This window comes from Cutaneotrichosporon cavernicola (genome assembly GCF_030864355.1).
Source record: "Cutaneotrichosporon cavernicola HIS019 DNA, chromosome: 7a".
Taxonomy (NCBI): Eukaryota; Fungi; Basidiomycota; class Tremellomycetes; order Trichosporonales; family Trichosporonaceae; genus Cutaneotrichosporon; species Cutaneotrichosporon cavernicola.
In genome coordinates, this window is record NC_083399.1 from 217,199 (window position 1) to 243,888 (window position 26,690).

Sequence of the window (26,690 nt, forward strand, 5' to 3'; positions counted from 1 at the left end):
ACAACGTTACAAGACAGTGTCCCAGTCAAAGCCCAACGTCAAAACAAACTTGTACATGTCTACTACTCTACGCTGCCGGTGCCGGTGCCGCAGCAGCCGACTCAGCCGACGCACCAGCCAGGAGCTGCTTGTAGTGCTCCCCGCTGTAGACGTATGCGTCCTCGGTCGTTGGCTGCGTCTTGTCGTTCATCATCGCAACGAGCTTCTGGAACTCGGGGTCCGAATCGACGTGCTCAAAGTTCCACAGCTTCCAGGATGTACCCTCCGCGACCTCATCCCGGCGGCGTTGCCGCTGCTCGTTCTCGATGATGCTCTTCGCACGGCCTGCCGCCTCAAAGTCGCCGCCGCGGATACCGTTGGCCACCTTCTGCCACAGGTTGCGGCTTTCCCACTGGCCCTGCTCGGTAATGGGCTTGACGGTGATCTCCTCCTTGGGCGCGTCGGCGTCGTAGAACACTGGGCCCTTGGAGGAGCCGACATTGGACACGCCAGTCCACTCGCCCTCAAAGGTCTGGATCGTCTTGGACGCCTTGGTCATCTTGGCCTTGAACATGTGAGCCTTGCCAGAGAAGTACCCCTTGCCCTTGTAGTCGATCTGCACACCATAGCCAGTGCTGGCCTGAATGGCCGAAGAGTCGGTGAGCTCAATGTACGGAGAACCCCAGATGATGCCGTCGATGCGGAGCTTTGGGAGCGTGATGAGGTACGTCTCCTGCTTGCCCGTCTTCTTGGGCGTCACGAACAGCATCGCATGACCAGACTGCTTGACAAGGATCGACGTGCCGGAGAACGATGTCTTCTGGCCCGAATGGCCCTGAAGCGCAACGCCAGCCTTCTTGTTCTCGACGTAGCTGTGGTCAGCTGGCGGTGAGCGGTGTGACGCACTAGGCAGTGATGGGAGGGTGGTGCGACACCTGCTCCGAGATGAGGACGGTCTCGCCGCGACCCTCGACGTCTGGCCAGGTACCGTAGAAGAGCTCGCCGAGGACGGGGTTGAGAGGCTTCTTCTCCGAGCCCATCTTCTCGTTACGAGTCTGGTGTTAGCGGCGGGGCATGAGGCTGCGGCTGCGCACATGCAACCACTCACGGTGTACTGGCCCTTGAGGGTCGCAATGAACCAGAGGAAGACGCGCTCCATGCGGTCCTCCTCGGTCTCGCCCTCTGAGATGTCGGCGAAGAGCTCGGGGTGCTCAGCCCAGTAGGCAGGGAACTCTGTGAGCGACGTGGGCGAGAGGATGACTGCGGGATGGAGCAGCGCAGCCAATTGTTGTGGGAGCGGGGGCGGTGCACAGACGCAAGGAGAGGAATAAATGGCACGATCGGACCCCGAAACAAAACATGGCGCAGGTCGTGCGAGAGTACGTGGAACGCGGGCGTGGACCGACAACAAAGCGAGAGCGAGAGCGCGTGTCAGTCTTGGCATCGGGGGGGCGGTACAGCGCAGCGGCGCAACTTACACGGCGGCGCGGTCATAGAGCTGAGGTCGCCGGTCATGTGGGCGAGACTCTTGATGAAGCTGGCCCATCCCGCCTTCTGGTCCTGGGGGACGTCGGCGCCTTGTGACCCCATCGCGGAATGGCGGCGGGCGTGTTTGGATCGAAACGGTAGCAGTGGAATAGTTGCGCAGGTAAGAGGAGCGACGTGGCGATTTGGCCAAGAGATATGTAGATGTTGTTGTTGACAGGATCAGATGCAAATCGGGATAACAATAATGACGAGGGCCGTGGGTTGTAGCAAGGGTATCGCAAGTGTCAGTGGATGTTGCTCGGGGCAGGGCAAGGGCTGGGTAGCAGAGGCGTAGCAGAGGCGCCAGAGGATGTACACAGTGTTTTAGAACACATGGACCCACTGGACCAACAAACGAGTGACCGAAGTGGAGGGTTAGGGGTAGTGTCTAGGCGTACCTTCTTCCTTTGGAGTCATGGACATTATTAGATGATTAGATTGGCGAGTGGGGTTGCCAGGTATGAAGAGGGAAGAGAGGTACAGGTGATGACGACGAGTGCCGAAATGTGCTTGCCTTGGAGACGATGGGAAACAGGTGATGTTATAGGCCGGTGGTACGGGCTAGGAGATGCGATTAAAAGAGTGAACGCAGCTGTAGTTGAGTAGAGTAGAAAGTAGATGAAGGAACAAAGATGAAGTGAGATAGGATCGAGTATCAAGAATGTATGTTGTGTCTTGTTCCTACCAGCTAGGTCTGAACAATCAAGGTCTGACAGATATTGCCATTAGATTGGGGTGTGGCAGTGACTGAGATGACGAGGTAGGTGGCCATTGTGTTAGTCCATTGTATCACCTTGTTGGGACTCGTGGGGTGGTGGGACGTGTAGGACGAGAGCAAGCTGAACCGACTCCACTGTTGATGGCCCCACAACGTCACACTGTAGTGTCCCTGACTCTTTGGCCAATACGTTTACGTTGAGCTCTCATGGGTAATCATTTGCTCCCGACCTCTGATAAAATAGGCTTCCAATAATCATCAATTGATGCTGGTGGGCCTATTATCAAAGGTAAAGGTCAAGAATGACGTCGTTGCACGTGACCATGGGCGGCCATGTCAGTCCGTGGCGGTGAGGAGATGAGCGTGCAGGTAGGGGTAATCCTAGTGGTAGTAGAGCGGTTTCCCGGTGATGATGACTTTGACCGCGCCTTTAGCTGTGTCGATCCACGTGCTTGTCCAATTCTTTTAGACGTGAGTCCCTCAACTACTCATGTGACCGACGTTGACAGCGGGCAAGGCCGACGGCCAACTGCATTATCCTACCCGGCTTCTGACACACGCACATCTCGCTCTGCGTGGGCTTGCATGGGTCATTTCTCTTCTATCACTCGCTTTACCTCGCTTCCCACTCAAACTCAGTGCCGGTGTCCACGAAAGCGTTCATCTCGCTCGTCTGCGCTTTCGCTTTCCGACTGCGCATTCGTGCACTTAAAACGCACACGCCATCCCTTCTTCAACACCCAACCCCAACATGGCGTCACTCACAGAAATTCCGATCGTGGCCAAACTTGTCGACATCCCGCTCGTGTCAACCCTCGCTGCCCATCCTTACATCACCGCCGCGCTCGTCGCCCTAGTCGTCGGATATCTCTACCTCTTCCCCTACACGGAGCGGCGGTATGGAATTTACAACATCCCCGGTCCGCCTAACCCGAGCCCATTCTGGGGCAACCTCAAAGAGGTGATAGGTGCTCCGCCAAACGCAAAGCACGAGGAGTGGTTCCAACAGTACGGCAATGTTGTCCGCTACAATTTCCTTATGGGCGGGCAGCGCTTGTCATCAGTCGATATGGGATTCATCGGACACGTCTTGCAGCACAATGACGACTTTATCAAGCCCATCCGCGCCCAAGAGATGCTCGAACGCCTGCTAGGTAACGGCGTTCTCATCGCCGAGCACGCGGCTCACCGTCGCCAGCGCCGCGTGCTCAACCCCGCGTTCTCAGTCGCCGCAATCCGCGACATGGTCCCAATCTTCTACGATAAGAGTTACGAGTTACAGCGCAAGCTTATCGACCTCATCGAAGAGCCCTCGCAGGACGACCAGGCCTCACCCACGCCCGCCAAGCCCGAGGATGTCGTCAAAGGCGCGCGCAAGATAGACGTCATGCGCTACTTGGGTGCCGCGACGCTCGACGTCATTGGTCTTGCCGGGTTCGACTACGACTTCAATGCGCTCCACGACAACAAGAATGAGCTTGCCGAAGCCTTCCGCACCATGTTCTCGGCTGGCATGGGTGTGTCGGCGATGAATGTGCTGCAGAACTTTATCCCAGCCTTGCAGCTGATCGTGAGCTGGACTCTTTAAACACACGTTGCTGACCACAGCCCACCAAGTCTAGGGAGGCGACGCGTCGCAGCCGTGCCATCACCGTCCGCATTGGCAAGGTAAGCTCACACCTGCCCAATCTGAGCTGACCATAGGAACTCATGGACAACAAGAAGAAGGCTGTTCGGGCCCTGTTCGCTGGCGAGGTGGAGAAGGGCTCGGACATTGGCAAGGACCTCCTCTCGCTCGTGATCAAGGCGAACATGGCTTCTGACCTTCGTCCAGACCAGCAGTTGACTGATGACGAGGTGCTCGCGCAGATTACCACCTTTGTGAGTAGTTGTACGGGTCGATGCGCTTGGGTCTACAAGCACAGCTAACGCCAGATGCTTGCCGGCAACGAGACGTCGTCGACTGCACTTACTTGGCTTCTTTACCGCCTCTCCATCCACAAGGATGTCCAGGACCGACTGCGTGCCGAGTGCCAGGCGGTACCAACGGACCGGCCGAGTATGGAGGAAATCAACGCACTCCCGTTCCTCGACAAGTGCGTACACGAGTCACTGCGCTTTGACAACCCTGTTGCGAACACAATTCGCGAGGCAGTCAGCGACCAGGTGATCCCCCTGTCAGAGCCGGTTATGGGTCGCGACGGCAAGTTGATGAGCGAGGTCCACGTCAAGGCTGGGACGACGATTTTCCTCCGTATGTTAACTCCTAGACGCATGGTTAACGTCAGCCATCATGAACGTGAACCGCAGCAAGGAAATCTGGGGCGAGGACGCGGACAAGTTTAACCCAGACCGTTTCGGTGTTGGTGGTGTCCCGCACAAGCACGTCCCAGGCGTGTTTGGCAACCTTCTCACATTCCTTGGCGGCGCGCGCAACTGCATGTGAGTATGGGGCCCACCCAAGGCACCGGCGTCTGGCTCGAGCTAGGCCCCTAAGCACGAACCTTGTTGTTGTTGTGCCTGTTTCAGCAGCTGACTTGCAGTGGATACCGGTTCGCCCTGGTTGAGATCAAGATGATGCTCTTTGTGCTCATGCGCTCGTTTGAGTTTGACCAGCTGCCAAGCAAGCCGGAATACGAGGCCAAGTCTGCGTGAGTGTACGATGCAAGGAGTGGGCTGACGGCAGGATTGTGATGCGGCCCCGCGTTGTTGGCGAGGAGGATGCTGGACTTCAAATGCCGCTGCTTGTGCGGGTGCTGGATCAGTGATCAGTAGATCAGTAGGTGACTAGATTTGTAAGCAGAGGAGATGTCAAAGACGGCAATGCTTTGCACAAGTAGTGAGTAGCATGAAATGAGCGATGAGCGATGAGCGATGGGTTACAAGTTGGAAGCCGCTGATGACGTCGGAAGCAAATTGTTTGTTGAGAGTGCTGAGAGGAATCCGGCGTTTGGGTCTGTTACCCTGAATGATTGAGTAATGAGGCTATAGATTCCCTGAATATTTGGGTCAAGGCGTTAGTTGACGGTGATTGAAATTCAACAAGGATCTAATCATCGTCTACAGCCGACAGCCTCAATCACCTCACTGTACCACCTCTGTTTCGGCCTTTGCTTTTTCTATTTCTCAAAGGCCGCACCTTCCATCACACCAACCCACCCATACGACCCATATATACTACCATCTCCTCCTCTTGCCTCTGCATCTCTTACTCCCCCATCTTGTCCGCAAGGCTCTGTCACAAACAGCCACCAACTCGCCCCAACCCAACATAGGTGTCGATCACCCACCTTGCACAATCCCACACTCGTTCCTGTTTCACCTAATTTCAACTATAACAATATGCCATTTACCCCAGTCCAGACCTTTTTCGGCGGTCTGCTCATGCACGTCTCGTCAGTCGGGCTGTTAATGGGAACCGGCCGTGTCATGGGCGCCTCGGGCATCATGGACGGCGCCATTCTCGGCGACCATGCCAAGTGGCGATGGGCGTTCTTGACCGGCATGGTCCTGGCACCAGCCGTTGTCGCGGCGACTGGACTAGAATCCATATTGCCCGGCAACGGGGCTGAGCTATACGGCGCTGCGCCACTCGCGCGCATGGCCCTCTCCGGAGCATTGATCGGTTTCGGAGCAAAAGTAAGTTAATGAACGGAAATTGGCACCACTCCGGTTCGTCGCGAGTGGCAAATTGCCGAAATGCAATTAATGCATCTGAATGAGATGATGGCGACAGATGCCGTTGGCCGTTAGCCCAAAAGATGAATTCTGAATTGCGCTGACAATCCAGCTCGGGTCAGGATGCACGTCTGGCCACTTTCTGTGCGGCTCTAGCCGCCTCTCCCCACGTTCCCTCGTCGCCGTCATCACGTTTATGATGTCGGCCGTCGCAACCGCAAAGCTCGTACCTGCAAAGTACCTCGTCGACCCTCTGCCTGCCAACATCCCTGTCTATCCTCCGGCCTGGGCGCTCCCCGCTCTCGGCGGACTCGTCCTCGCTGCCATCTTTGCTCGTAACGCCATCAACGCCATCCTCCCCAAGGCATGCACCCCGACCCCGGCAACCACCAACGGTGATTCGAACGGCGTCCAGAATGGAAACGGTCAGGCCGGAGAGTGCAAGTACACTCCCGCCCAGCTATTGCCCTACTTTGTCTCGGGCCTGACTTTCTCGTTGGGTCTCATCGCGTCCGGCATGGTCTCACCACTCAAGGTCATCGGCTTCCTCCGCGTCCCGCCCCCTCTCAACACCTGGGACCCGTCGCTGACCATGGTCGTAGCTGGCGCCGTCATCCCCAACATGATCCACTGGTTCTCGCTGAAGAAGGCCTCTGGTGACTCCCCCAAGCCCATCTTTTCCTGGGAGAAGTGGCAGGTTCCCACCCGTCGCGACATCACCCCACGCCTCGTGATTGGCGCGCTCATTTTCGGTATGGGCTGGGGACTGGGCGGTATCTGCCCCGGTCCTGGCATTGTCACTGGCGGCCAGCTCGCCATGGACGCTTTACGTGGTGAGGATGTTAGCCGCGCCGCCATCGGATGGGCGAGCTACATCGTCAACATTACCCTCGGGTTCGCAGCCGCTCGCCTGGTCGAGAAGGCCCTCTAGCGCCAGGCGCTGTCTCGTGAGGACGAGGCGGCACGTCTGGTCTAGGATTCCATCTTATCTTGACAATACTTGGAGGAAACAGCACTCAGCACTCAGCGCTTGCATAGCATATACAGCAGATAAATAGACTACACTACACTTGTACCATAATGCATAGCAAGTATTCATAGCAAGTAGGAGCTGCAGATTCAATTTCAGCTGCGATCCGGGTAACTTGAAGGTTGCAACCGCGCGAAGCGAGGAATCTGTTCGGGGGGCGGCTCCTCCGAATGTCTCACCTGACCGCATCCCAACCAAGTCTGATGGCTGACGTTTTACTCTATGAATAACTCTACCGATGACTACAAGTAGCTCTATCGGCCAGAGCCGAGACGAAGCAATCTCCCCCACGTTGACATTACCGCATTTGTTGCCCACCCCTTACATCCGCACATCCGCAAGCCGTGATATATGACCGAGTCAACTAATATCGGGTATCTCATCATCTCATCCCCTGGACCTCTAGCCATCACTAACAATGTCCACGGGCTGCTTCTCGTTCTTCAAGAAGGCCAAGGCCGCCAATACCCCGATCATCCAGGCTCGGGCCCTGGAGAAGCCTGCCGCGCCAGCGCCCACGTACGCCGAGCCCCGCCTGCCGGCCGCTCACGAGCACTTTGACAACTGCTACCAATGCTCGGGAACCTGGGACAAATCCCTCGACGTCGAGTTACCAGCCTACACCGCCCGCGCGCCTTTCTCTTCCGATGTAAGTCCCCTCTACTGCTACAGTATACTGACACCAGGCGCGCGATGCCATCAAAGCCGCGATCAACGATGCCGTGCCGAGTCTCACAAAGCTCTCAATGTTCATCAGTGACCATCCTGAACTAGGCTTCCATGAGGTACAGGCGCACAAGCACATCACCGCATACCTCGAGGATGCTGGATTCGAGGTTGAGCGAGGATACAAGGGGCTCGAGACGGCCTTCCGCGCCTCGTACAAGCACGGCAAGGGTGGGCGGGTGTTTGGCTTTAATTCAGAGTACGACGCTCTCCCCGGTATCGGACATGCTTGCGGGCATAACCTCATCGCTGTGTCTGGAGTCGCTGCGGCGATTGGAACTAGAGCCGGACTGAAGAAGGCCGGCCTAGATGGCGAAGTTGTTCTTATTGGCACGCCGGCTGAGGAGGGCGGCGTGGGCAAGGGCGTGCTCCTCGAGCGAGGTGGATGTGAGTGACTAGCCGGTTAAGCGGTTGATGGGGATGATGGCTGATCGCAGACAAGGACATTGAGGCGTGTATGATGATCCACCCCGTTGGCGGGTTGGGTGTCAAGCCTGGCCATGCTGCTGTCACCCCCACACTGGCAGTTAATACCGTCAACGTCGAGTTCTTTGGCCGGACTGCACATGCCGGCGGCGCGCCATGGGACGGTGTCAACGCTCTGGATGCGGTCAATATTGCGTATTCTAGTATCTCGGCTCTCCGGCAGCAGATCCACACGAGCGACCGCATTCACGGGATCATCATCAAGGGCGGAGAAGCGCCGAACAGTGAGTCGAATGAGATTGGGAAAAGCTCACCCCAGTCATCCCAGACCACACGGCTATGAAGTACTACGTCCGTGCGCGGTCCGCCGCTGGCGTCGCCGACCTCACCAAGCGCGTAGTTGCGTGTTTCGAGGGCGCGGCAAAGGCGACGGGTTGTAGCGTCAAGTACAACTCTGAGCGGATGATGACGGATCTGCGCAACAACCTGATTATTGCCGAGGAGTATGCTGCGGCCATGGGCGAGGAATACCACCTCCCGACCTATATTGGGATTGACGATTGGAGCCTCGCCGGCGGCAGCACCGACTTTGGCAATGTACGTTGACGCTGGGCCTTGCTGACGACAGGTCACGTACGCTCTTCCCGCCGTGCACCCGCACTACGGCGTCGCGTCTCCGGACGGGGGAAACCACACCGTCGCGTTCCGCAATGCCTGCCGCACAGAGGAGGCGCACGACTATACCTGGAAGTTTGCGGCTGGCATGGCGTGTGTCGCGGCCCGGTTCATCCAGGACAGCGAGTTCGCCGACGACGTCAAGAGCTGGTACGACGACAACACGCGCGGAAACAAGTAGCCAAAGTAGTCATTATGCCATTGCCTCGAGATTGGTCCACAGCGCAGCGCGGTCGGCCGGATCAGAAGCCCACGCTCCAGGCTTGAGGCGGTTCATTGTGGGCGCGACAAAGCAGCCCGGCGGGCATCGAACAACGCAGGAACATCCAAGAAGGGTTGAAACCACCTCCTCCAACCCCACTGGTGAACAAGAATAATGCCATACAACAAGCAGTACGATGAAGAGTGCGTACAGAAAGTTAGCGGGATTTGCTCCGCATCGCCACGATCCACGGGTGTTCGGGCACCTGCTCCAGCGGCATCCTGTCTTCGGGTTTGAGCTGCAGTAGCTTTGGTCAGCCCATTCCAAATACACACTCACGCTGAGGATAAAGTCCTTGGCGCCATCCGAGACGAAAGACGGGAACTGCACGTCACAATTGCAGATACGCTTGTGCACGAGCCGCGGACCGGCCGAATCGTCGGCCTCGAAGGGCTCCTTGCCGACTATAAACTCGTACGCCAGGACGCCCAGGGCCTTGTGTGAGCACTGTCAGGTGTCGCCTCCAGTCTGTGCGCGGCTGGCCTCCTTGCTCCACGGCAAGACTCACCCAGATGTCTATGGCCTTGCCATGTGGCAGTCCCAGCACCATCTCGGGAGAGAGGTAACTCAACGTCCCGCACAGCGTGCGCTGTCCCTCCGTGGGCGAGTGGACGCTCCACCCAAAATCACCAATCTTGACTTGACCGTCCAGGCCAAGGAACAAGTTCTCGGGCTTGATGTCGCGGTGGATAATGTCCTTTGTGTGGAGATATGCGAGGCCGTCCGCGACCTCGCAGATGTACTGGAATGAGTCGGGGGGGTCAAATGGTGGGAGGTTTGATAGAGTTTGGTAGAGGTTGATAGAGGTTGGTAGAATGCGGAAGAGAGCTTACCTTTGCGCTCCGGCGCTCGCTGAAACGCTTTCTCTTTCGGAGCTGTATGAACATCTCGCCATGCGCCGCGTACTCGAGCATGAGGACCAGGCGGTCGTCCTCGGCGAAGAAGTCGTACATGCGCACAACGTTAGGATGGCGCAGCGAACGCATCACCTCGATCTCACGGAGAGCTTGGGTTTCTGCCCTGGGGGTCGACATGATCTCCTCCCGGTCGAGTACCTTGAGTGCGAGGATGAAGTCTGTGGAATTGACGCGCGCGAGATATACCTTGCCAAAGCGGCCTGGCGTCAGCGGAGAAGGGGGGCGACGTACCCTTGCCGAGCGGCCGGCCGATGTCAAAGGCGCGCAGACTCGTGATGCGTCCTGGTTCAAGTGTGTCGGCCATGTTGTGATGTAAATGGGTTGATAGTGAAACGCAAAATCAGTCACGTTGTTTGCTTCCCTCCAGGTGGGTTGTTTGGTTCCGCCCCTGCCCCAGTCTGTCCAATGTACCTTGCATCTTTACAGCCTCTCTGCTGCCCCCAGTTCTAATAACCCCAGCGCCCAACGTCAAACGAAACGTCAAGCTCATACAGCATCTACACTTCTGCTATACTCATTTGCGGACTGTGCCGCGGGCCGTGCCACCCCGCGCAACCGAGGCGCCACGGCATCAGTGGCACCGGCTAAAGTGGTATAGCCGGAGTGAGCCCATGACCGAGGCGCAGCACAATATATCCCACGACTGTGCGCACTGCTCATCCCACAAACACACACAACACGATGACCCAGTCCGAATACGCCGAGCTCGGTACAGACACGCGGACCCCACTACGTCTCCCGCGCGTCCTCGTGCATCCGCTTACTGACAGCGCTATCGAAACATATACTGTTGGCGGTGAGCGCCCCTCTTTCCTATCTGACGCCAGGTGCCAAGCTTGGACACTGGCGCCCGCCTCCATCCGTGGTAGGATCGGACGCATGCGCGACCGTCATCGCCGATCTCGGCCAGGTCAACTTCCTGACCTACACGGCGTGGCGGTACGACTCGACAACCTACATGGACAACCTTTATCACCTGTGCCGGCTCCTCCAGTGTGGCGAGGGGGGTTCACACGTGGGCGTCGCGGACTTTGACTTGGCCCACCTCCGACTGCTTGTGGGTAGCGGATATCCGATCATTGCGAATACCGTCTCCGCTTCTCTGCTGGATGGACGGTATGCCGAGATGGCCGACTACTGCCGCGTGAACGAGATTGCTATTATCGGGTACGGCGTGACGTTGGGCGGCTTCATTGGGGAGGAGTGGGTCGGCAAGCCTGAGCCCCAACTCTCCAGCCTCGAGGATGAGATGAAGAAGTGGAAGCGCGTCATTGACGCTGCCGGTGGATGGGGCGCGTTCCAGCGCGTCCTTTCCGCTGTCGCATCCGTTGCCAAGAAACATCACACGTCGTGCGCAGCCGTGGCGGTGCGACACGTGCTTGACAGCGGGGTTGACATTGTATCGCTCCCCAAGCCCGTTGAGGGGGTGTTTGAGGTCCCCCTCGACGCCGACGATAGGTGCATGCTCGCGTGTTCGACTGAGCACCTGGCGAGACTCCCCGGCGGCTGCGGGGACGAGTTACGATTTGCGCCGTTCCTCACTTCCTCGGGCGAGATGCCCACCGAAGCTCTGACACCATGGGAGCAACCCGCCAAGCGCGCACAGGTCCAGGCGATAATCAACAAGGGCGGGCGGGTAGAGTACATGTCCGGGTCGCCGTGGGAGCATGTGGTCGGCTACTGCCGCTCTGTGCGGCACCTTGACCGCATCGTCGTGTCAGGAACGACGACTAAGCCGCACCCCAGCGGGAGGGGGGTGATCGGCGTAGACGCTGAGGACCAGGCGACCTTTGTGTTCGACATTATCCGCGGCGCGATCGCTGCGGTCGGCGGATCCCTTGCCGACGTCGTGCGCACTCGTATCTTGTATGCTAACGTTGAGCGCGATTGGCTCATGGTCGGCCGCGTGCAGGAGCGCGAGATCATGGCACGCCACGGCGTTCTTCCCACCAACACTATGGTGGGCGGACTCACATACGTCGTTGGCGAGGATGCGCTGCTCGAGATCGAGGCAGAGTGCGTCATGGGCTCTGGGAGCGGTGAGGTTCTTCGTCTCGACCCGCGCGACTTGTAGAGTGGCATGTACATACTTGATCTCTGGTTGTGCGAGAGTGGCATGACATGTACATACTTGATCTCTGGTTGTGCGACGCGATACCCATGTGTTCATCTTTCATGCACGGCATGACTACGACATTCTGCCCTCGCAACTGCCCGGCTGGCTTCGGCAAGCCGATCCTGATAAAGACTGACGCCTTCGCCTTTCCAAGAAGCTATTCGATGCCCTCAGGCCCATGCATCCGGTCACTGTGGCCTCGCGTGGGCGTGATTGAGTGCTCGGCGTATTTCAATGTGTCAGACCCAAATATAATTGTTCCCGGGGGTGTCAACTTTCATCCCGATTCAGGGGGTGTAGCTCAGTGGTAGAGCGTCTCATTTGCAGTGGATCTGCAACTTGACCTTGAGAAGGCCTGGAGTTCAATCCTCCACTCCTCCAGTTTTTTTGAGTGCAGAAAGGCGGCGTCAGGGAAGAGGGTGCTGGTTATCGCAGCGGAGGGAGGCCATGGAGCAATGCATGCCCATATTGTCGTCCGAGAACGGCTCGCGAAGGGAGTCTAATTGAGCATGCCGGGGGTTGGCAGCTGTCAATGGAACTGGAGAGAGGTGGAGTTCGAGTACTCAAAGGATGCTCTGCATTAACATCGAGCGCGCGGAATAGACACAGTCTGTCTGACCCTCTCAAGGCGACCAGCAAGAGACTTCGAAAGGTTGAGGCGGAGACACGTCGGTAACCGCGTGACCACCCCACTCGCTCCCGCTTGGGCCATGCACCCCTCACTGACAAGTGATTACACAACTAAATGCATGCACAAGTCCGTCTCATGTTACCTACTGCAGATGGCTTCTGCTTTGTCTTTCTGTTCGCGGTTGTGGTTGTATACAATCTGGTGTCCTGCCCGTCTTTTCCTCTCGTGAGTGTGTGTTCTACTTCTTACGGCCGCGGTCATTTCCAACGGTCGTCCACCCCTCGTCCATCTCGCCGCGCCGTGCCTTGGCCTCCTTATCCCGCTTGGCATCACGCTCCGCCTTGTTACTGTTGGAGAGCGTGACCTGCTTCTTTGGGGCCGAACCGGGGACATGGCGTGGTTCTTTGTTGGGACTCGGCGGCCCAATGCAGAGGCTCGGCTTCAACTCGCGCCGATTCCGGGGACGGTGTCGGTTCTCATTCACCTTCGGCGGTGAGGAGTCGACGCGTCCGGGCGACGAGGCTGCCGATGACAGCTTGCGCGTCGAGTTCGTTGGCGGCGACACCTTGGCGGTGGGCGGAAAGGGATCCCACTCGAGACCCAGAGGGTTGGTGTTGGCAGATGTCGAGCTCGATGAGCGCCGCATCGCTGGTATCGAGATAGGCGCGACAGGCGTCGTAGGTGATTGCAGGAGCGAACTAGCGGTGGTCGAGCGCGACAGAGCGGGGAACTCTGACGACGGAGGACGCTCCGGCGATACTGGCATATGAAGCTGCTGTGGACTGCCGGAGATGTCGTCAGCAAACTGGAACGACGCTGGTTCGAGCTGGCACTGTGCCCAGATGTCCTTGGTTAAAACGGCAGAGTGGATAAAGTCGACCGGCGACAATGTCGTCTTCTTCGAGTTGGCGATGAAGCGCCACTCCCCCTTGCCCTGGCGACCCATCCATCGGAGGACTCGGAACTCTGGCAGCCGCCGAGCAAACTTGCGAAGGTCGCGGACCTCGACGAGAGCAGGGTCCGACTCTGCAACCTTCTCTGACAAGAATGGAGGGAGTTTTGAGTCAACAGAAGCCTTCTTCTTGGGTGCCTTGACCTTGATGGCTGCATGTGTGGCCAGCTTGGGGTCGGTGGTGATGTTCAGCTCAGCAAGGTCTGGAACATTGCCGAACGCTGTGGTCATCCCGATCTGCTGTCAATTGAATGATGACCAAGACGCTTACAATATCCAGGACGGTTGCCCGAACAGAAACTTGGAGCTTGCGAAGGCGCGGGCACTCGAGCAGGATCGCCTCCATAGCGGGACCACTGATGTCCCACCAGTCCAAGCACAGGTCCTCCAGGAGGGCGCCTTCGTTGCGGACTAGGTCCAGAAGGTCCGACGGGATGGGATCCTTCTTGTGGGTGGCGTCTGGCTGCGGCACCAGAACGCCCATTGGAGGGAAGGGTAGTATTGCGATTGGGTGAACAACACGCCGAACGACGAAGCGCTTCAACTGCCCAACTGGTACTTCGGCGATGGACGAGAGGTGGTTCACCACCCAGGAGTGGCGTGATCCATTCTCCGGGATCTCAAGCTCGAGCGAGTTGAAAGTAGATGGCCAGCAACCGATCATGCCCCACGTGTTCTTGTCCAGTCGGCCTTCGGTGAGCTGTTGGAACCAAGTCCAGACCCACCCTCGATATCGGTCAGCTTCAGTGATTGGAGAACACTGCATTCGTTGAGAAGGTCCTTGAGACACTCGGCGTTGAGCTTGGTGCCGGTTGTTGACAACGTGATATGCTTGAGACTGCGAAGGGAACCGAAGTTGGCTACTGCCCGGCACAGACGCAAGTCTAGGAAGTGGGTGGACAGTGACAGGGTGTGCAGCCGGGGAGGCTGGTGCGAGTCGTGTAACTCAGCAAGAAGCTCGAGATGGCTTGCAATGGTCCACGCCTGTCGTTAGTTCCGTGCCACATGGAAACAAGTGGACTCACGCCCTGCATGCTGAGGCCCTCGAGACGGAGTTCCTCGAGGTCCTCCCATGCTGTTCCCAAGGCGAGACCTTCGCGGCCGATGGCCCGCGCTTCTAGGTTCTCGACTGGGAACCCATTCTCACCACCCCTGGGACCAACCTGCTGAAGCACGGGCGTCAGACGCGGGTACTGTGAAGGAGTGGCGTTTGCGGGGTGTGGGGGAGGGTAGGTGAGGTGGAGTCGCCGCAAATGCTTCAGTTCGGAGATTGTCTAAGGTTAACCACAGGCTTATATCGAAGTTTACAGTCCAGAGCTCATCGTTGACGCCAAACCCAGTTTCCCAGGTGACCTGTTCGACCAGTGGACAGTGCGCAATCAGGGGACTGGCCAGCGCCCAAGCTTCGATACGGTCACTTTCGCGAGTGACGTCGTTGATTGCCGCGGAGGGAGCGTGTGTTGGGCACGGGTGGCGAAACCGAAGGACCCGGACGTATGAGGCGTACTTGAAACTGCTGTCGAGTCAGTGGGGAAGGATGAGTGGAGCCGTACCGGAGGGCGCTGAACACCTTGAGCCGCTGGCGGGGAGCGGGGCAACAGGCGCGTTGCAGCGCGTCGCTGCCACCAGAGGCTTGGCCCAGGGTCCCAGCAAGGGCAATTTCGACGTCGAGGTCGTGGTAGAGATGAGCGGCGGCGATCTTGTGGGCCGCCTTGGAGAGGGTGAGCACGTCCAGCGCGACGCCTGGGCGGACGCGGAGGACGTGGGCCAACACGTCTGGTGTTAGCTGGCGTTGACACTGGCTGTAGACGAAGGGACACGTTGGCTGTGGGCCTGTCCGAAAGGTGATGATTCAAGGAAGGCAGAGGTCGTGTGAGGACGGTTTCGGTTGTTTGGTTGACTCGGGCAGACCAGAGGTACTCACCAAGGGAACCAGTGTGCGAGTGTCCATTGGATATGCGAGTGCCATTGGGCCTATCGTTAGGCCCCTCGGAGGGCATGTCTCGAGGCATGTGTTTAGTGAGTGTTGGTAAAGAGAGAGAGGGAGGTTGAGAGAATGAGATGTAGAAAGCGAAGGGAAGTGGATGTGTATAGCTGTGGTAACTGTGGCTATGAGTGAGAGGTGATTGGATCAGAGGTGTGGGACGCGGGGCGATCAAGCCTACTGTCCTGTGTGATGTGGTGCCGATACAAGATGAGGGTGGGTGAAGGAAGGTGTGTTGTGTGTGGGAGGATTCGGTTGTTACAGTCTTATTCCCTCTACACCTCTACTTGGTTGTTTCGTTTGTCCTCGGTCATCTGCGGAAACGCCGCGACGCGACGGGGTGGGTGGTGACGGGTGGGGGTCGGCGAGTGGGGTGAGGGCGGTGAAGGTAGGTGGCGTAGTAAGAAGCATCTTGATCCGCTTGGGCCTCCCCTTCATGCCCTCTCCATTCCCTCCACTCGGCTGGTCAGCCTCTACCTTACTCGCTTCCTTTGTCTCCTTCGGCGCACACCTCGCCCTCGCGCATGCTTCGTGTTCTTCTTCCTTCTTCTCCATTCGCTGGCACGCCCTATTGGCATTGGCGCGTTGGCATAAGAGATCGCCTCGCTTTCCGACGTCAGTTCGTCGATCGTCGACCGACACTCACCGCTTCATCGCTGAAACACACAGCACTCACTGCCCGCGCCCTGTGGCATGTTCGCCTCCCGTTCCGGCCCGGTCCGCGTCAACTGGTAAGCTGTGAGCACGAGTGAGGAGCTCCACAGGTATGCAAAGGAGTCAACGCCAAGGCGGTCTGTGCACTCCTTGCTCTCCTTTGGGTGGCGCGTTGAGGTAAGAGGCTGGGTACGCAGACAAGTTAGGATCTGACGCTTGGATCATTTTGTCAGCAAGTATGGTCAAGTTGAGGAATCCAGAGGCCAGAGGCTTGGTATAGACTAACTAACTCGTCATAGAGTCCTGGCCATGGCTGCCCAGCCCCCACCCCCTACTGACCAGCTGCCAAGCTACCAACCTGGATTGAAATGGGAAGAAGTGCCTTGGTCACCAACTTGACAGCCCATTATTCACCCCCCAGCGCCCCAGCCTGCACTATACCTCTGCCACGTGAGCCTTTATACACGTCATTCCTTTTTGCATCACCTTGTCACGCACCGACCGTACTGATGCCGTTCCCAACGAGCGTAGTGCAAGTTGGCAGTTCGTATGGCTAGTGGAGCGAGTCCTGCGTGTGGGCTGCAAAGTGAGAGTACGAGTGAGCCGCCTCTACTAGAGAGGCTGTCCGTATGCGGAAACCATACGTATGTTAGGTTATGTACTCCCCCGGCCAGCGGTGGCCAAGTCTACCACACGTGACTTATGCATCGTGATGAACACCCAAGTATATATATATGTGCGCGACACGATGTGAAAGATAATGATACGCCGATAGTCCATGACAGGACTGGCCATGTTAACCGTAGCTGTGAGAGTCGTAAAACGAATCGGCAGTGTTTGTGATTGAAACAATGAGTAAAGCCTTTAAATCTTAGTTTCGATCTACCCTGAATACAGTATGTACGATCCAGAACGTTTGAAGCCATCGAACGAGGCTATCTAACAGCATTGTCCCCCACCACCATCCACAGCAACCAAGCTCCTCATTCTCGTCCATCGTTTATGAAACTATCGCATCCTCTCCCCTGTTCTTTTCCTTGTTGTAGAGTGAATGTACGATGCATCGAATACGGTTGAACGTGTGCGCAATTTAAGGGCCCGGGCCGTAGGGGCTCGGGTACTACAACATTCCTGAGGTGCTGGCCGCTGCCTAGCACTGGAGCTGGTTGCACTGCTTGCACGAGTCACGAAGCCCGAACTCGCACGACTTGGGGCCGCCCGAGCACTGGTAGACGTAGCCCTTCTTGCAGCCGAGGAGGCCGTCACCGCAGAACAGACCGGCGAGGACGTACTTGCAGCTGCAGGCGGTGGGGTTGCAGGCTCGCTGGGGTTAGCAGGAGAGGGCAAAAGGGGAAGGCGGAGGGCTGTGGAGGTGACGTGGGAAGAGAGGTGAAAGGTGGACTTGTACAACCAAGGAAGCCGTGATCATCGATCAGATCGCCGAGGACATCGAGATCCAGGAGGTCTCCAAAGCTAGTGCTGGGAAGGAAGGCAAGGGAGAGCGTCTGAAGGAGACGACGTGGGAAGAGAGGGGAAGGAAGGCGGCCTGGCCACAGGTAAATCGTCCGAGGATAGGAAAAAACGGTCACTCACACGGCCAAGGGTGTTAACATCATAGAGCACGCCGTCAAGCCGACGGTCGCTGTTGTGCTGGCTCTTACCGACGAGGTCAACGGGACCGTCACGCTCCTCAGCGTGGTTGTGGAGGTGCGCGCGCTTGGCGTACGCGGTCATGTCCGAGGCCGCAACGGCGGTTGAGGCGAGGGCGAGGAGGGTAACAACGGTGAACTGGCGTGAGGTGACGAATGCGAAGCAGATGACGGATCTTACATTCATTCTGTGGTTGTGGTTAGGTGGTTGAGGATAGTAGCGGGGAACTGGTGTAAGACTGAAGTTTGAGTGAGAGTTGTGAAAGATGAGAGAGACGGAAGAGACCAAAGAGATAAGAGTGAGAGTGAGGAAACTTGGCCTGTCCGGTCTGGCTTTTATTCAGAAGCAGTCGACACCCCTGGGACCTTCCTCGCAGTTAGTTGGCTTGGGGCGCTCATCTACAGGTGCCACATGCGCAGTAGCACACGGTACATATGTTACACCACCATGTGACGGGCCGAGGATCGGATGATCGACTAATACGAGGCTCTGTATAGCCTCAACATGCGCAGCGTCTACCAGTTCCACCGGAGGCCGCCAAACTCCAACGATCGGGCTCCGTTATTCCTCTTGACAGCTTGGCAGAGCCTTAATCCAGTTGCTATCGTGACTGGCGATTAAGGGACTGAGTGCGAGGCTACAGTCAATGACACGGTCAAGTTCTGGACATGAGGGAAGGTTAGGGAGAAACGAACTGGTGGCATATTCTGTTCATCGTTTGGATCGGCATTAATACTGCTCCCACGGCCGACACTTTATCTCCCGCCGACGGTGTCAGCGCCGCGGTCAAAAGCAGCCGCCAAGCCGAAAATGTATCTACAGCGTTGCGTACCAGGAGCTCTAGAGTCAACTGGACGAGGTCGACTCGAGACTGAAGTTGAAGTGCACAATGCGCCAACGGGACTAGTTCAACATCATCGAGGCCTGGCATGATCGCTTCAGACGACAAGAAGGGCAGCTGGGAAACATATCGGCACATCGCCTTGTTCAGACTGACGATCTTGTGTGTCTTCCTGATGTACAATTTACAAGCGTTCGCCCGATCGCCCGGGGCCCGGGGATCCGCCACCGGTGCGGGGCGACGTGAGATCTTGCAAAGCCCGTAGTTCGGGTGCGAGGCTTGGTGTAAGTGTCAGTGTCCATACTTTTACAAGAAGATGAAACACAAGTCATATTTCGCACCACTTTCGGAAGACTGGCAGAGTTGAGTGGATGAGTGGCAGAAACAGACGAGACGCGAGTTGGCGAATTGGCCGCGATAGCGATGGACGCCGAGATTGTCTCTCTCTCGATAGGCCTGCGAACATGCACCTCGGGTCATCCCGTCTCGTTCTCTCCCCCCCCCCCCCCCGGCCCTTGGCATGCAGATGAGACTGACGTGTCTCCCATCCCACAGGACGGTGCCTCATCACATCCAGGTACCCGCGTACACCCAACACACAAGCCCGTTCTCGTCCTAAACCGTCAACCAACCTCGAAAACCACCTCCCGAATCGCATCATTCCAGCCCCCCATCCCATCCCACAGAACCTGCACAAGTACAATGGACAGACAGGCGTCGTAGGCTGCCGTAAAACATTAGAAACCTGCCGTAACCTGTTTCTAGTTTCGTAAAAGTAGCCGCTTTTGTCGCTCATTCATGTGACGGATATACCGAGCCAGTTGGTGGCGACTTACGGCATGTAATGTCGCACGTCAGACTCAACCTCGAGTCGCGACTTGTTCTTGTCGCCATCATGTTCATGAAGTGATGAGCTACAGTCTAGAGACAGTTTGGTGGCAAGACATAAAGATGTAGCATGAGCAAAGTCATTCTGAGCATTTCAATCTCTCAATATCTCAAATCGCAATGCTCCTACGCTCAGCCGTCGACACCAGCGCAACACCCGTCGCGTTTGACGGACTCAAAACGCCCAAGCGTCAGCGATTCTACTCCGTCCTCTCGTTGTCACCACCACCTTCGGCACAGATGCCCAGTACGCCAGAGACCCCGTGTCCGTCGCGCCCGCCATCAAAGGACCTCAAGTCCAAGACCGTGCACAAAGTCGAGGACGACGTGTTCAGCGACACTCCAAAGCTGTTGTTTGACACGTCGCCCGCCAACCTTCGCTCCCCGCGCCCCGAAACCACAACCCACTGCGACAAGGAACATGAGCTCCCCATCGTCGACCAGACATCGCCCCTCGCCGACGTCGATCCCGGGGACGTGGTGGCCATCACGTTCAAGTGCAGCCGGCGGGATCTCGAGACCTGCAGCTTCGTGAACCGGGACGTCATCGCCACTCTCCAGGACATGGAGGAAGATGGCCTATGTCACTCGCCGCTGGGGAAGGAAGGTTTGCCACTCGTGGTCCTCAAGTACAGGACATACCGCCTCCCTGAGGAGGCCAATCTCCAGTAGCCCAATTTAGGATCCTCATAGAGTTCGAGTTTGTACTGGCCATTCCGGCAAGGTATGATAGGTGACGCTTGACCAGCATTGGGGTTGGCGTTCTGCCAACCGTGGGGTTAGTCAACCCATTCGCCGACCAGAGTATGATCCATAAGGTCTTGGTCCTGCTGACACAATCCGAAGTGATGCATGCAGTCATGGCGGGGAAGGGGCTCGTGGACAAGGGGTGTCCATGGGAACTGGGCCATAGTATCTGAACCATGAGTGGCTGACTGGGAGGGGTTTGCGGTAGCATCGGCTGCAAACCAGAGTAGGCAAACCCAAAGTCCGCAGTTGGGCGCCGCTGGTTGCAGCCTGTCTGCGCGCCGTTGTTGCTGTTCTCGGCGATTGGCAAAGTGGTTTATCGTTGAGACGCGTCTCGGACAGTTACGTGTATTACGTCCCTAAGTGGTAGGATCCTTGGAATCAACTTTGGTCCATTGCTGACATCATAAACGCAGCATGCCATTAGACCTGCCCCACTCTTTATTCCAATCTGCTCCCTGAATCTGACTCCACTCCCTGTTCTCCCACCGCCTATACAACCCGCTTCCACACGTGGTTGCTTCACGTGACTCGTTCCAAAACAATGTGGCTGTGAGGCAGAGCATGCGCCATTATCCTCACAGTCACCTAGGGCTGCAACTCGGCCGATTCATGACAATAGCATCGTACTGCGCATCCTTACTATTACTACCAACTACTGCTACCCATCCTTTCCCAACATCTACTGCACTACCCGCTTACTCGTATTGAGACATACGACGGTTGTTGCTGTCGACCGCACCGGCGTCGAGCGCGTTGAGCTCGTCCTCCTGGGCATCGAGGTGGCGGTGAGTGAACCAGAAGCCGCAGCCGGCCGCGAACGCAAGGCAGGCCATCGAGCCGTAGTTCCAGACAAGGAGCGGGTCGCTGGAGAGCGAAACAAAGGCCTGGCCGAGGGCAGACGAGAACGCAGACATGAAGAGGAAGACGGACATGACGAGCGAGCGCATGTTCTTTGGCGCCTTGGTGAATGCGTATTCGAGACCAGTGATGGAGGCAAACACCTCAGCGAGGGCGATGAGGACGTACGAGCCGGTCTGGGCCCAGACGTTGATAGGCGAGACGCGCGGGTGGCCCTCGGCGTCGACGCAGGTAGCAGCGTTGTAACCACAAGGGTTGGTCTTGTAGATGTAGTGCTGGAGGACGCAGGCCCAGATCATGGCCGCGCAACCCGCAAAGAAGCCACAGGTGATCTTCTTGATGGGGGTGAAGTTGAGGCCGCGCTTGCGGAGGGCAGGGTAGATAATAAGGTCGCAAACGGGGATAAGAATGAGGAGCGAGAAGGGGTTGAGGTTGGACAGAACGTCGTTGGGGAGGCCGTGCAGCTCCATGGTAGCAGCCTGAGACGTAAGGTTGTTGTTGATTTGGTTGTAGGTGAGCCAGAAGATGGGGTACCACAGGAAGACGGCGCAGGCCTTGAAACCACGACGGACTTCGTCGACCCACTTGTCGTCGAACGTCATCCAGCTGGGCGGGGTCTCACCGCGAGCCTCAACCTGGCTGGGCTTGGCGCGGTCCCAGAACTCGTTCGAGCCGAGGCGCTTAAACAGCGTGACGGGGTTGAGCGACCACTGGCCCTTGGCGGCGAACTTGAAGATGTGAAGAGCGCCAGCGAGAACTGAGCCCTCGGGCGGGGCCTTGACGTAGTGGTTGTAGCCGATCCAGAGGACGAGAGGGGTCGTCAAGAAGACAATGGTCGGGAGGAGGAACGAGAGCCAGAAGCCGACGTACTTCTCGGCGTAGACCATACCGATTTGGCCGATAAGAGCACCAACGTTGATGAAGAAGTAGAAATACTAATGTCAGGGGGTGTTGGAGCAAGAAAGGCTCACCATGTAAGTGCGCGACGTCGTGAGCGTAGGGTCGACAATTACACGCTCGCCGTGCTTGTTGGTACGGACGAACATCTTGGTCTTGCGGTACTGCTCGGCGACGAGAGGCGAAATGTTACTCTTGAAAGCACCGGTTCCAGCGCCCATGATGACAATAGCAATAATGAAGCAGGCAAGCGCACCGCCCTGGTTGACGATCACATTAGGGATCGCCGAAATGATGAGGATGATGTGACCGATCAGGGCGACGCCGACGGCGACGCACACGGTCTTGTAGCGGCCCCAGTACTTGTCGGCGAGATAGGCGCCAAAGAGAGGCGTAACGTAAACCCAGAAAGTGTTGAAAGTGGTCAGACCGGTGGAGGCACGCTGACCCATGTTGAGAGCACCCGACTGGAACTGCTCCTTGCCAGCTCCCGTCTTGGATCCGGGCGGTAGAGGGTGTTGAATAAAGTTTGTGAACACTACGGTGCATCCGTAGTAACTTTTGATCAGCTGTGGGCACTCTGTAAGCTTACGAGAAGCGCTCAGCCAGCTCGATATAGGCAACGAGGTATGTGGCCCACGGAATCTTGTCTGGGACGCGGTGGAGGTGGGCGATTTCGTCCTGTGTTGGGAATTCATCCCCGTAGTGAGGGTCTGAGGGGTCCAGAGTGCCGTGGGGAGACGTAACGTGGGCAAGAGAGGCGCCCTGCTTCTTCTCGGAAACGATGGAAGCCGAACGCTGCTGCATGCGGATTTCGTCCTCCTGCGCCAGTGCGAGCGCCGGGTTCACGATGTCGCCGTGGTTAAGGCCGGCCATGATCTACTATCAGCCTTAGAGAGAGGGTATAAACTCACAGTGAAGAGACCTTGAAGTGGTTGGGGGGAAAAGACGTCCTCCGCGCCACTACTTTTAACTGAACAGGGGGTTCACCGACCGCCACCCCTCCACAGACCAACCATCACCGAATGGAGTCTAGCCATTCATGTGGGGCCTGTTCCGTGTCTTTGCGATTACGGGGATCCCCGCGCGGTCAACCGAGGCACGGTCATGCGACCATATGGACACATTTTCTTGAGCCACAAGCCTCGCGAGACGATGGTTGGGCCCTTGAGCAGGAGATCCCGGAGAAGGCGTAATGATTGTCTGACCTCTCGGCATCGGCAATTGACAGGAGTGGACCCCCAGGTCCGGCCGCACACCATGGTCTTACGGCGTTGGTGCAAAGGTGACACCACATGAACACGATGGCTCGGTTGCAACAAAGGTGATAGTAATGTTGGTGTTTCTCGGGGTGTTGCCCAATAGCCACACGGCTTTGAGGTATTTCCAAGGCACGAGGCAGGGTCACATGTACACCATGCGGTCCATTACCCTGAAGGTCTGAGAGGGAAATAGGCGGCTGTTGGGTTGTTTGGGTGTAAAGCTTGGAAAGATACTCACTTGATGTGCCCGCGTGATACTCAGGGAATTGAACTGATGTCAAGTGGGGCCGCATCGGAGCAGAGCTCATTTTTGAAAACCCAATACTCCAGGCCCATTTGCCTTCTTCTCCCTTCACTTTTGAGGCATGCGGCATGCGGGACAAGGTTGAACGCAATGTGTCCCTCGTATGCCTCGTACCTTTTGGTCCTAACATCATCTGTTCGCCACAATCGCCATGCATCTCTTGATCACGTCAGATTGCCCAGGTCCATATTCCCTTATCGTTGATCGATACGGCCGGTGCCAAGCACGGACACCATACGCACGAGCAACGCTACGCTACGCTACCCTCCCTCCACCCTCCTCGACAGAACCCAGAACCACAACTCATGCATGACCCGCGTCGTCAACGCATGCTTGACCAGTAGCTGATTGTCCCCACCCAAGTAAAGTTACCGCTGCCGTCACCACTCTAACAGCCACCCCCCCACTTTGGCCAATCCATAAGCCGGCTCGGAAACTCTCAAACGTCATTGCGGGGCACATGGCCATCTCCACGTGCATCAAGCTCCGAGCCGCAACATACGCATGGTGCTCCACAGTTTACGACGATCAACTAGCCATCTTGTACGCGGGTAACACCGTACGTGTGCACCTTGTGCATGGTGCTCCATGATCCGCGAGCACCATGAGGTGCGGAGCACGGTGGGGAATTAATTTCGACACCCCTTGATCCAGTTGAGCGCTTACTGGCAATCTGGTACGAGATCTCTCTTGCCTTGGCCTGTGCTAATCTCGGATAACCGCAGCATAAACAGACAAGGCCCGCACGAGTCGCCTGGACCATGCGAGACATTGCGGGGCTTTGAGATTCATGCATCAGCCTGATCCACATCCCTGGGACCGCGTGTGGCTTTCGACATGCGGGGTTCGCTGGGGCCACCGACGCCAACCTCCACAGGACAGGAGAACATGCTTGCCACCATGCCAGTATGGGCACAGAGGTCATGTGACAGTGGTAAGCGTTGGATGCAAGGTCAATGCGACGCGCGGATATTGCTCGCGATGTGTAGGCATATAAGGCATTGGCGGTGTAATCAAGGCTCCGGAAGATAAGGAAAACTTGGACCTGGCGATGCGCTATCGAGCGCTATGAATAGGGTCAGAGCTGCTTCTGGAAGCTGAGGTACCACCTCTATCCCGTCATCTCAGACCCCCGTACTACTCGGGCACGCGTCCTGAACTGTGAGATAGCATCAACAAGGAAAGAGACTGTGTTGGAACAGCAGGCCGGTTGTGCTGTTGTTGGTAGGGGCGCCTACCCTGGCCCCAAGGTGTACGTTTATGGCACTTGGAATGATGCGAGTACGTAAGGTGTGTGGTCACTGAGACCACGTGGTAAAGGACCCTTTTATGCGACAAAAATATTGTAAAGCACGAAGACGCTTTAGCTCAGTGGGAGAGCGAGCGAGTGAAGCTCTTGCAGCCCAATTCGTTCGGTCGTGTGTTCAATCCACACAAGCGTCATCACAATGTTGGTTGTCCAGCTCCTCTGGGGTTGGGACAGCTGGCATTCCCCTTTTCTTCTCCTCCGTTTTGCTTCTTATTTCTTCCTGGTTCTCAGTTCCTGGTTCTCAGGCCACACACCCAGTTCCACTGCTGATTGATGAAGCACATCACTCGACTTGGCCATGGGTTGCTTGTCCTTACGGGGGCAAGAGGAACAGGCTTTTTCGGACGTCTCCGGCGGATGACGCCATTACCCGGTGCCATCGCAAAAGATCTCGCCTGCCCACCCCTGACGCGACTCGATACTTTGTGTATCCTTCCCTCTCATGTTGTCTGTTGTCGAGCCGCTCTGTAACTTCCAATTGCCCCAAGCCTGACCCCATTGTCTCCATGCCCGAGTCACTCCCAGTCCTCGACCTCTCGCAGCTCGATGCAGGGCCCGAAGCTGCAGCGTCCTTCCGCGACGACCTCCGCCGCGCAACCCACGAGGTCGGCTTCTTCTACCTCACCGGCACCGGCATTCCACCCGCGCTCGAGGAGCGCATGCTGTCGACCTCTCGCGCCTTCTTCAACCTTCCCGAGGAAGACAAGGTTGAGATCGAGAACACGCACTCTCCTCACTTCCGGGGATACACCCGCTTAGGGGGCGAGCGTACCCTTGGTGCCATCGACTGGCGCGAGCAGATCGATATCTGTCCGGAGGGCCGTGCACTCACCGCAGAAGAGAGGGAAGGCAAGCCGCCGTTCGCCCGTCTGGTGGGCCCGAACCAGTGGCCCGTGGCGCTGCCCGCTCTCCGGTCGGTCGTGGAGGAGTGGACCGCGTTCCTTACTTCCGTGGCACACAAACTCCTAAGCGCTTGGGCCGAGGCGCTTGGAGAGAAGGCGGACTTTTTCGACGCCTCGTTCGGCGAGCCGTTCACACTCCTCAAGATCATCCGCTATCCCCAGAGTGAGGGGACTGACCAGGGCGTCGGGAGCCACAAGGACGCCGGCGTGCTCACCCTCCTCTGGATCGAGGAGGGCAAGGCCGGCCTCCAGGTCGAACACGGAGGCACTTGGATTGACGCACCCCCAGTCCAAGGTGCGCTCGTCGTTAACATAGGCGAGATGCTCGAGTATGCCACGCAGGTGGGTTTGGCCGATATACAAGCTAAGGCAGGGGTATCTCAAGGCGACGACTCACCGCGTTCTCGCCCCAAGAGACGGAGATCGAGTCAGCATCCCGTTCTTCTTCAACCCGGCGCTGGACGCGCGCCTCCCCCTTGTCCGCATGCCTGCTGGGCTTGTTGCACCAGGCGTATCGCAAGACCCCAGGAATCCAATCCACAGCCTGTACGGCGAGAACTGCCTCAAGAGCCGGTTGCGTGCTCACCCAAACGTCGCCGAGGCTCACTACGCCGACCTTGCTGCATCTTAAGCTTGGTCATCGCACTCGAATGCATCGTCGATCGTCTCTGGGTTTCAAGTTTTTCTTCACTGCATGCATGTGTTGATCGGTTGCGAGCCAACAGCAAGATGCTTACTGTTGTACAGGCACGGG

The 26,690-nt window shown here is 57.2% G+C and overlaps 11 protein-coding genes across 11 annotated transcripts; 6 read left to right on the forward strand and 5 right to left on the reverse strand.

Moving 5' to 3' along the window:
- Positions 1-67: 67 nt before the first annotated feature.
- kes1 (uncharacterized protein) lies at positions 68-1,929 on the reverse strand (the record flags this gene model as incomplete). Its single annotated transcript, XM_060603484.1, has 5 exons — positions 68-851; positions 886-1,034; positions 1,088-1,239; positions 1,458-1,556; positions 1,905-1,929. The coding sequence occupies 5 exons, from the start codon at positions 1,927-1,929 to the stop codon at positions 68-70; spliced, it is 1,209 nt and encodes a 402-aa protein (XP_060459773.1).
- A 1,046-nt stretch (positions 1,930-2,975) lies between these two features.
- Positions 2,976-4,992, forward strand: CcaverHIS019_0700810 (uncharacterized protein; the record flags this gene model as incomplete). The annotated part of the gene is made up of 7 exons (XM_060603485.1): positions 2,976-3,794; positions 3,833-3,892; positions 3,929-4,105; positions 4,160-4,478; positions 4,513-4,666; positions 4,768-4,875; positions 4,911-4,992. 7 exons carry the CDS (start codon positions 2,976-2,978, stop codon positions 4,990-4,992), a joined length of 1,719 nt encoding a protein of 572 aa, XP_060459774.1.
- Positions 4,993-5,566: 574 nt separating this feature from the next.
- CcaverHIS019_0700820 (uncharacterized protein) lies at positions 5,567-6,833 on the forward strand (the record flags this gene model as incomplete). Its single annotated transcript, XM_060603486.1, has 2 exons — positions 5,567-5,863; positions 6,015-6,833. The coding sequence occupies 2 exons, from the start codon at positions 5,567-5,569 to the stop codon at positions 6,831-6,833; spliced, it is 1,116 nt and encodes a 371-aa protein (XP_060459775.1).
- Positions 6,834-7,350: 517 nt separating this feature from the next.
- On the forward strand, positions 7,351-8,940 carry CcaverHIS019_0700830 (uncharacterized protein; the record flags this gene model as incomplete). Its single annotated transcript, XM_060603487.1, has 5 exons — positions 7,351-7,581; positions 7,619-8,045; positions 8,096-8,368; positions 8,404-8,681; positions 8,713-8,940. The coding sequence occupies 5 exons, from the start codon at positions 7,351-7,353 to the stop codon at positions 8,938-8,940; spliced, it is 1,437 nt and encodes a 478-aa protein (XP_060459776.1).
- Positions 8,941-9,178: 238 nt separating this feature from the next.
- Positions 9,179-10,242, reverse strand: IPL1 (uncharacterized protein; the record flags this gene model as incomplete). The annotated part of the gene is made up of 5 exons (XM_060603488.1): positions 9,179-9,268; positions 9,301-9,456; positions 9,530-9,763; positions 9,855-10,138; positions 10,170-10,242. 5 exons carry the CDS (start codon positions 10,240-10,242, stop codon positions 9,179-9,181), a joined length of 837 nt encoding a protein of 278 aa, XP_060459777.1.
- Positions 10,243-10,619: 377 nt separating this feature from the next.
- CcaverHIS019_0700850 (uncharacterized protein) lies at positions 10,620-12,012 on the forward strand (the record flags this gene model as incomplete). Its single annotated transcript, XM_060603490.1, has 2 exons — positions 10,620-10,734; positions 10,766-12,012. 2 exons carry the CDS (start codon positions 10,620-10,622, stop codon positions 12,010-12,012), a joined length of 1,362 nt encoding a protein of 453 aa, XP_060459778.1.
- A 911-nt stretch (positions 12,013-12,923) lies between these two features.
- Positions 12,924-15,649, reverse strand: CcaverHIS019_0700860 (uncharacterized protein; the record flags this gene model as incomplete). Its single annotated transcript, XM_060603491.1, has 7 exons — positions 12,924-13,874; positions 13,909-14,327; positions 14,363-14,621; positions 14,663-14,911; positions 14,946-15,153; positions 15,191-15,413; positions 15,562-15,649. 7 exons carry the CDS (start codon positions 15,647-15,649, stop codon positions 12,924-12,926), a joined length of 2,397 nt encoding a protein of 798 aa, XP_060459779.1.
- Positions 15,650-17,425: 1,776 nt separating this feature from the next.
- Positions 17,426-18,111, reverse strand: CcaverHIS019_0700870 (uncharacterized protein; the record flags this gene model as incomplete). The annotated part of the gene is made up of 2 exons (XM_060603492.1): positions 17,426-17,599; positions 17,869-18,111. 2 exons carry the CDS (start codon positions 18,109-18,111, stop codon positions 17,426-17,428), a joined length of 417 nt encoding a protein of 138 aa, XP_060459780.1.
- Positions 18,112-19,774: 1,663 nt separating this feature from the next.
- Positions 19,775-20,326, forward strand: CcaverHIS019_0700880 (uncharacterized protein; the record flags this gene model as incomplete). The annotated part of the gene is made up of 1 exon (XM_060603493.1): positions 19,775-20,326. The coding sequence occupies one exon, from the start codon at positions 19,775-19,777 to the stop codon at positions 20,324-20,326; it is 552 nt and encodes a 183-aa protein (XP_060459781.1).
- Positions 20,327-21,099: 773 nt separating this feature from the next.
- On the reverse strand, positions 21,100-23,035 carry CcaverHIS019_0700890 (uncharacterized protein; the record flags this gene model as incomplete). Its single annotated transcript, XM_060603494.1, has 3 exons — positions 21,100-22,197; positions 22,234-22,717; positions 22,752-23,035. The coding sequence occupies 3 exons, from the start codon at positions 23,033-23,035 to the stop codon at positions 21,100-21,102; spliced, it is 1,866 nt and encodes a 621-aa protein (XP_060459782.1).
- A 2,505-nt stretch (positions 23,036-25,540) lies between these two features.
- Positions 25,541-26,567, forward strand: CcaverHIS019_0700900 (uncharacterized protein; the record flags this gene model as incomplete). The annotated part of the gene is made up of 2 exons (XM_060603495.1): positions 25,541-26,278; positions 26,310-26,567. 2 exons carry the CDS (start codon positions 25,541-25,543, stop codon positions 26,565-26,567), a joined length of 996 nt encoding a protein of 331 aa, XP_060459783.1.
- Between the last annotated feature and the right edge of the window lie 123 nt (positions 26,568-26,690).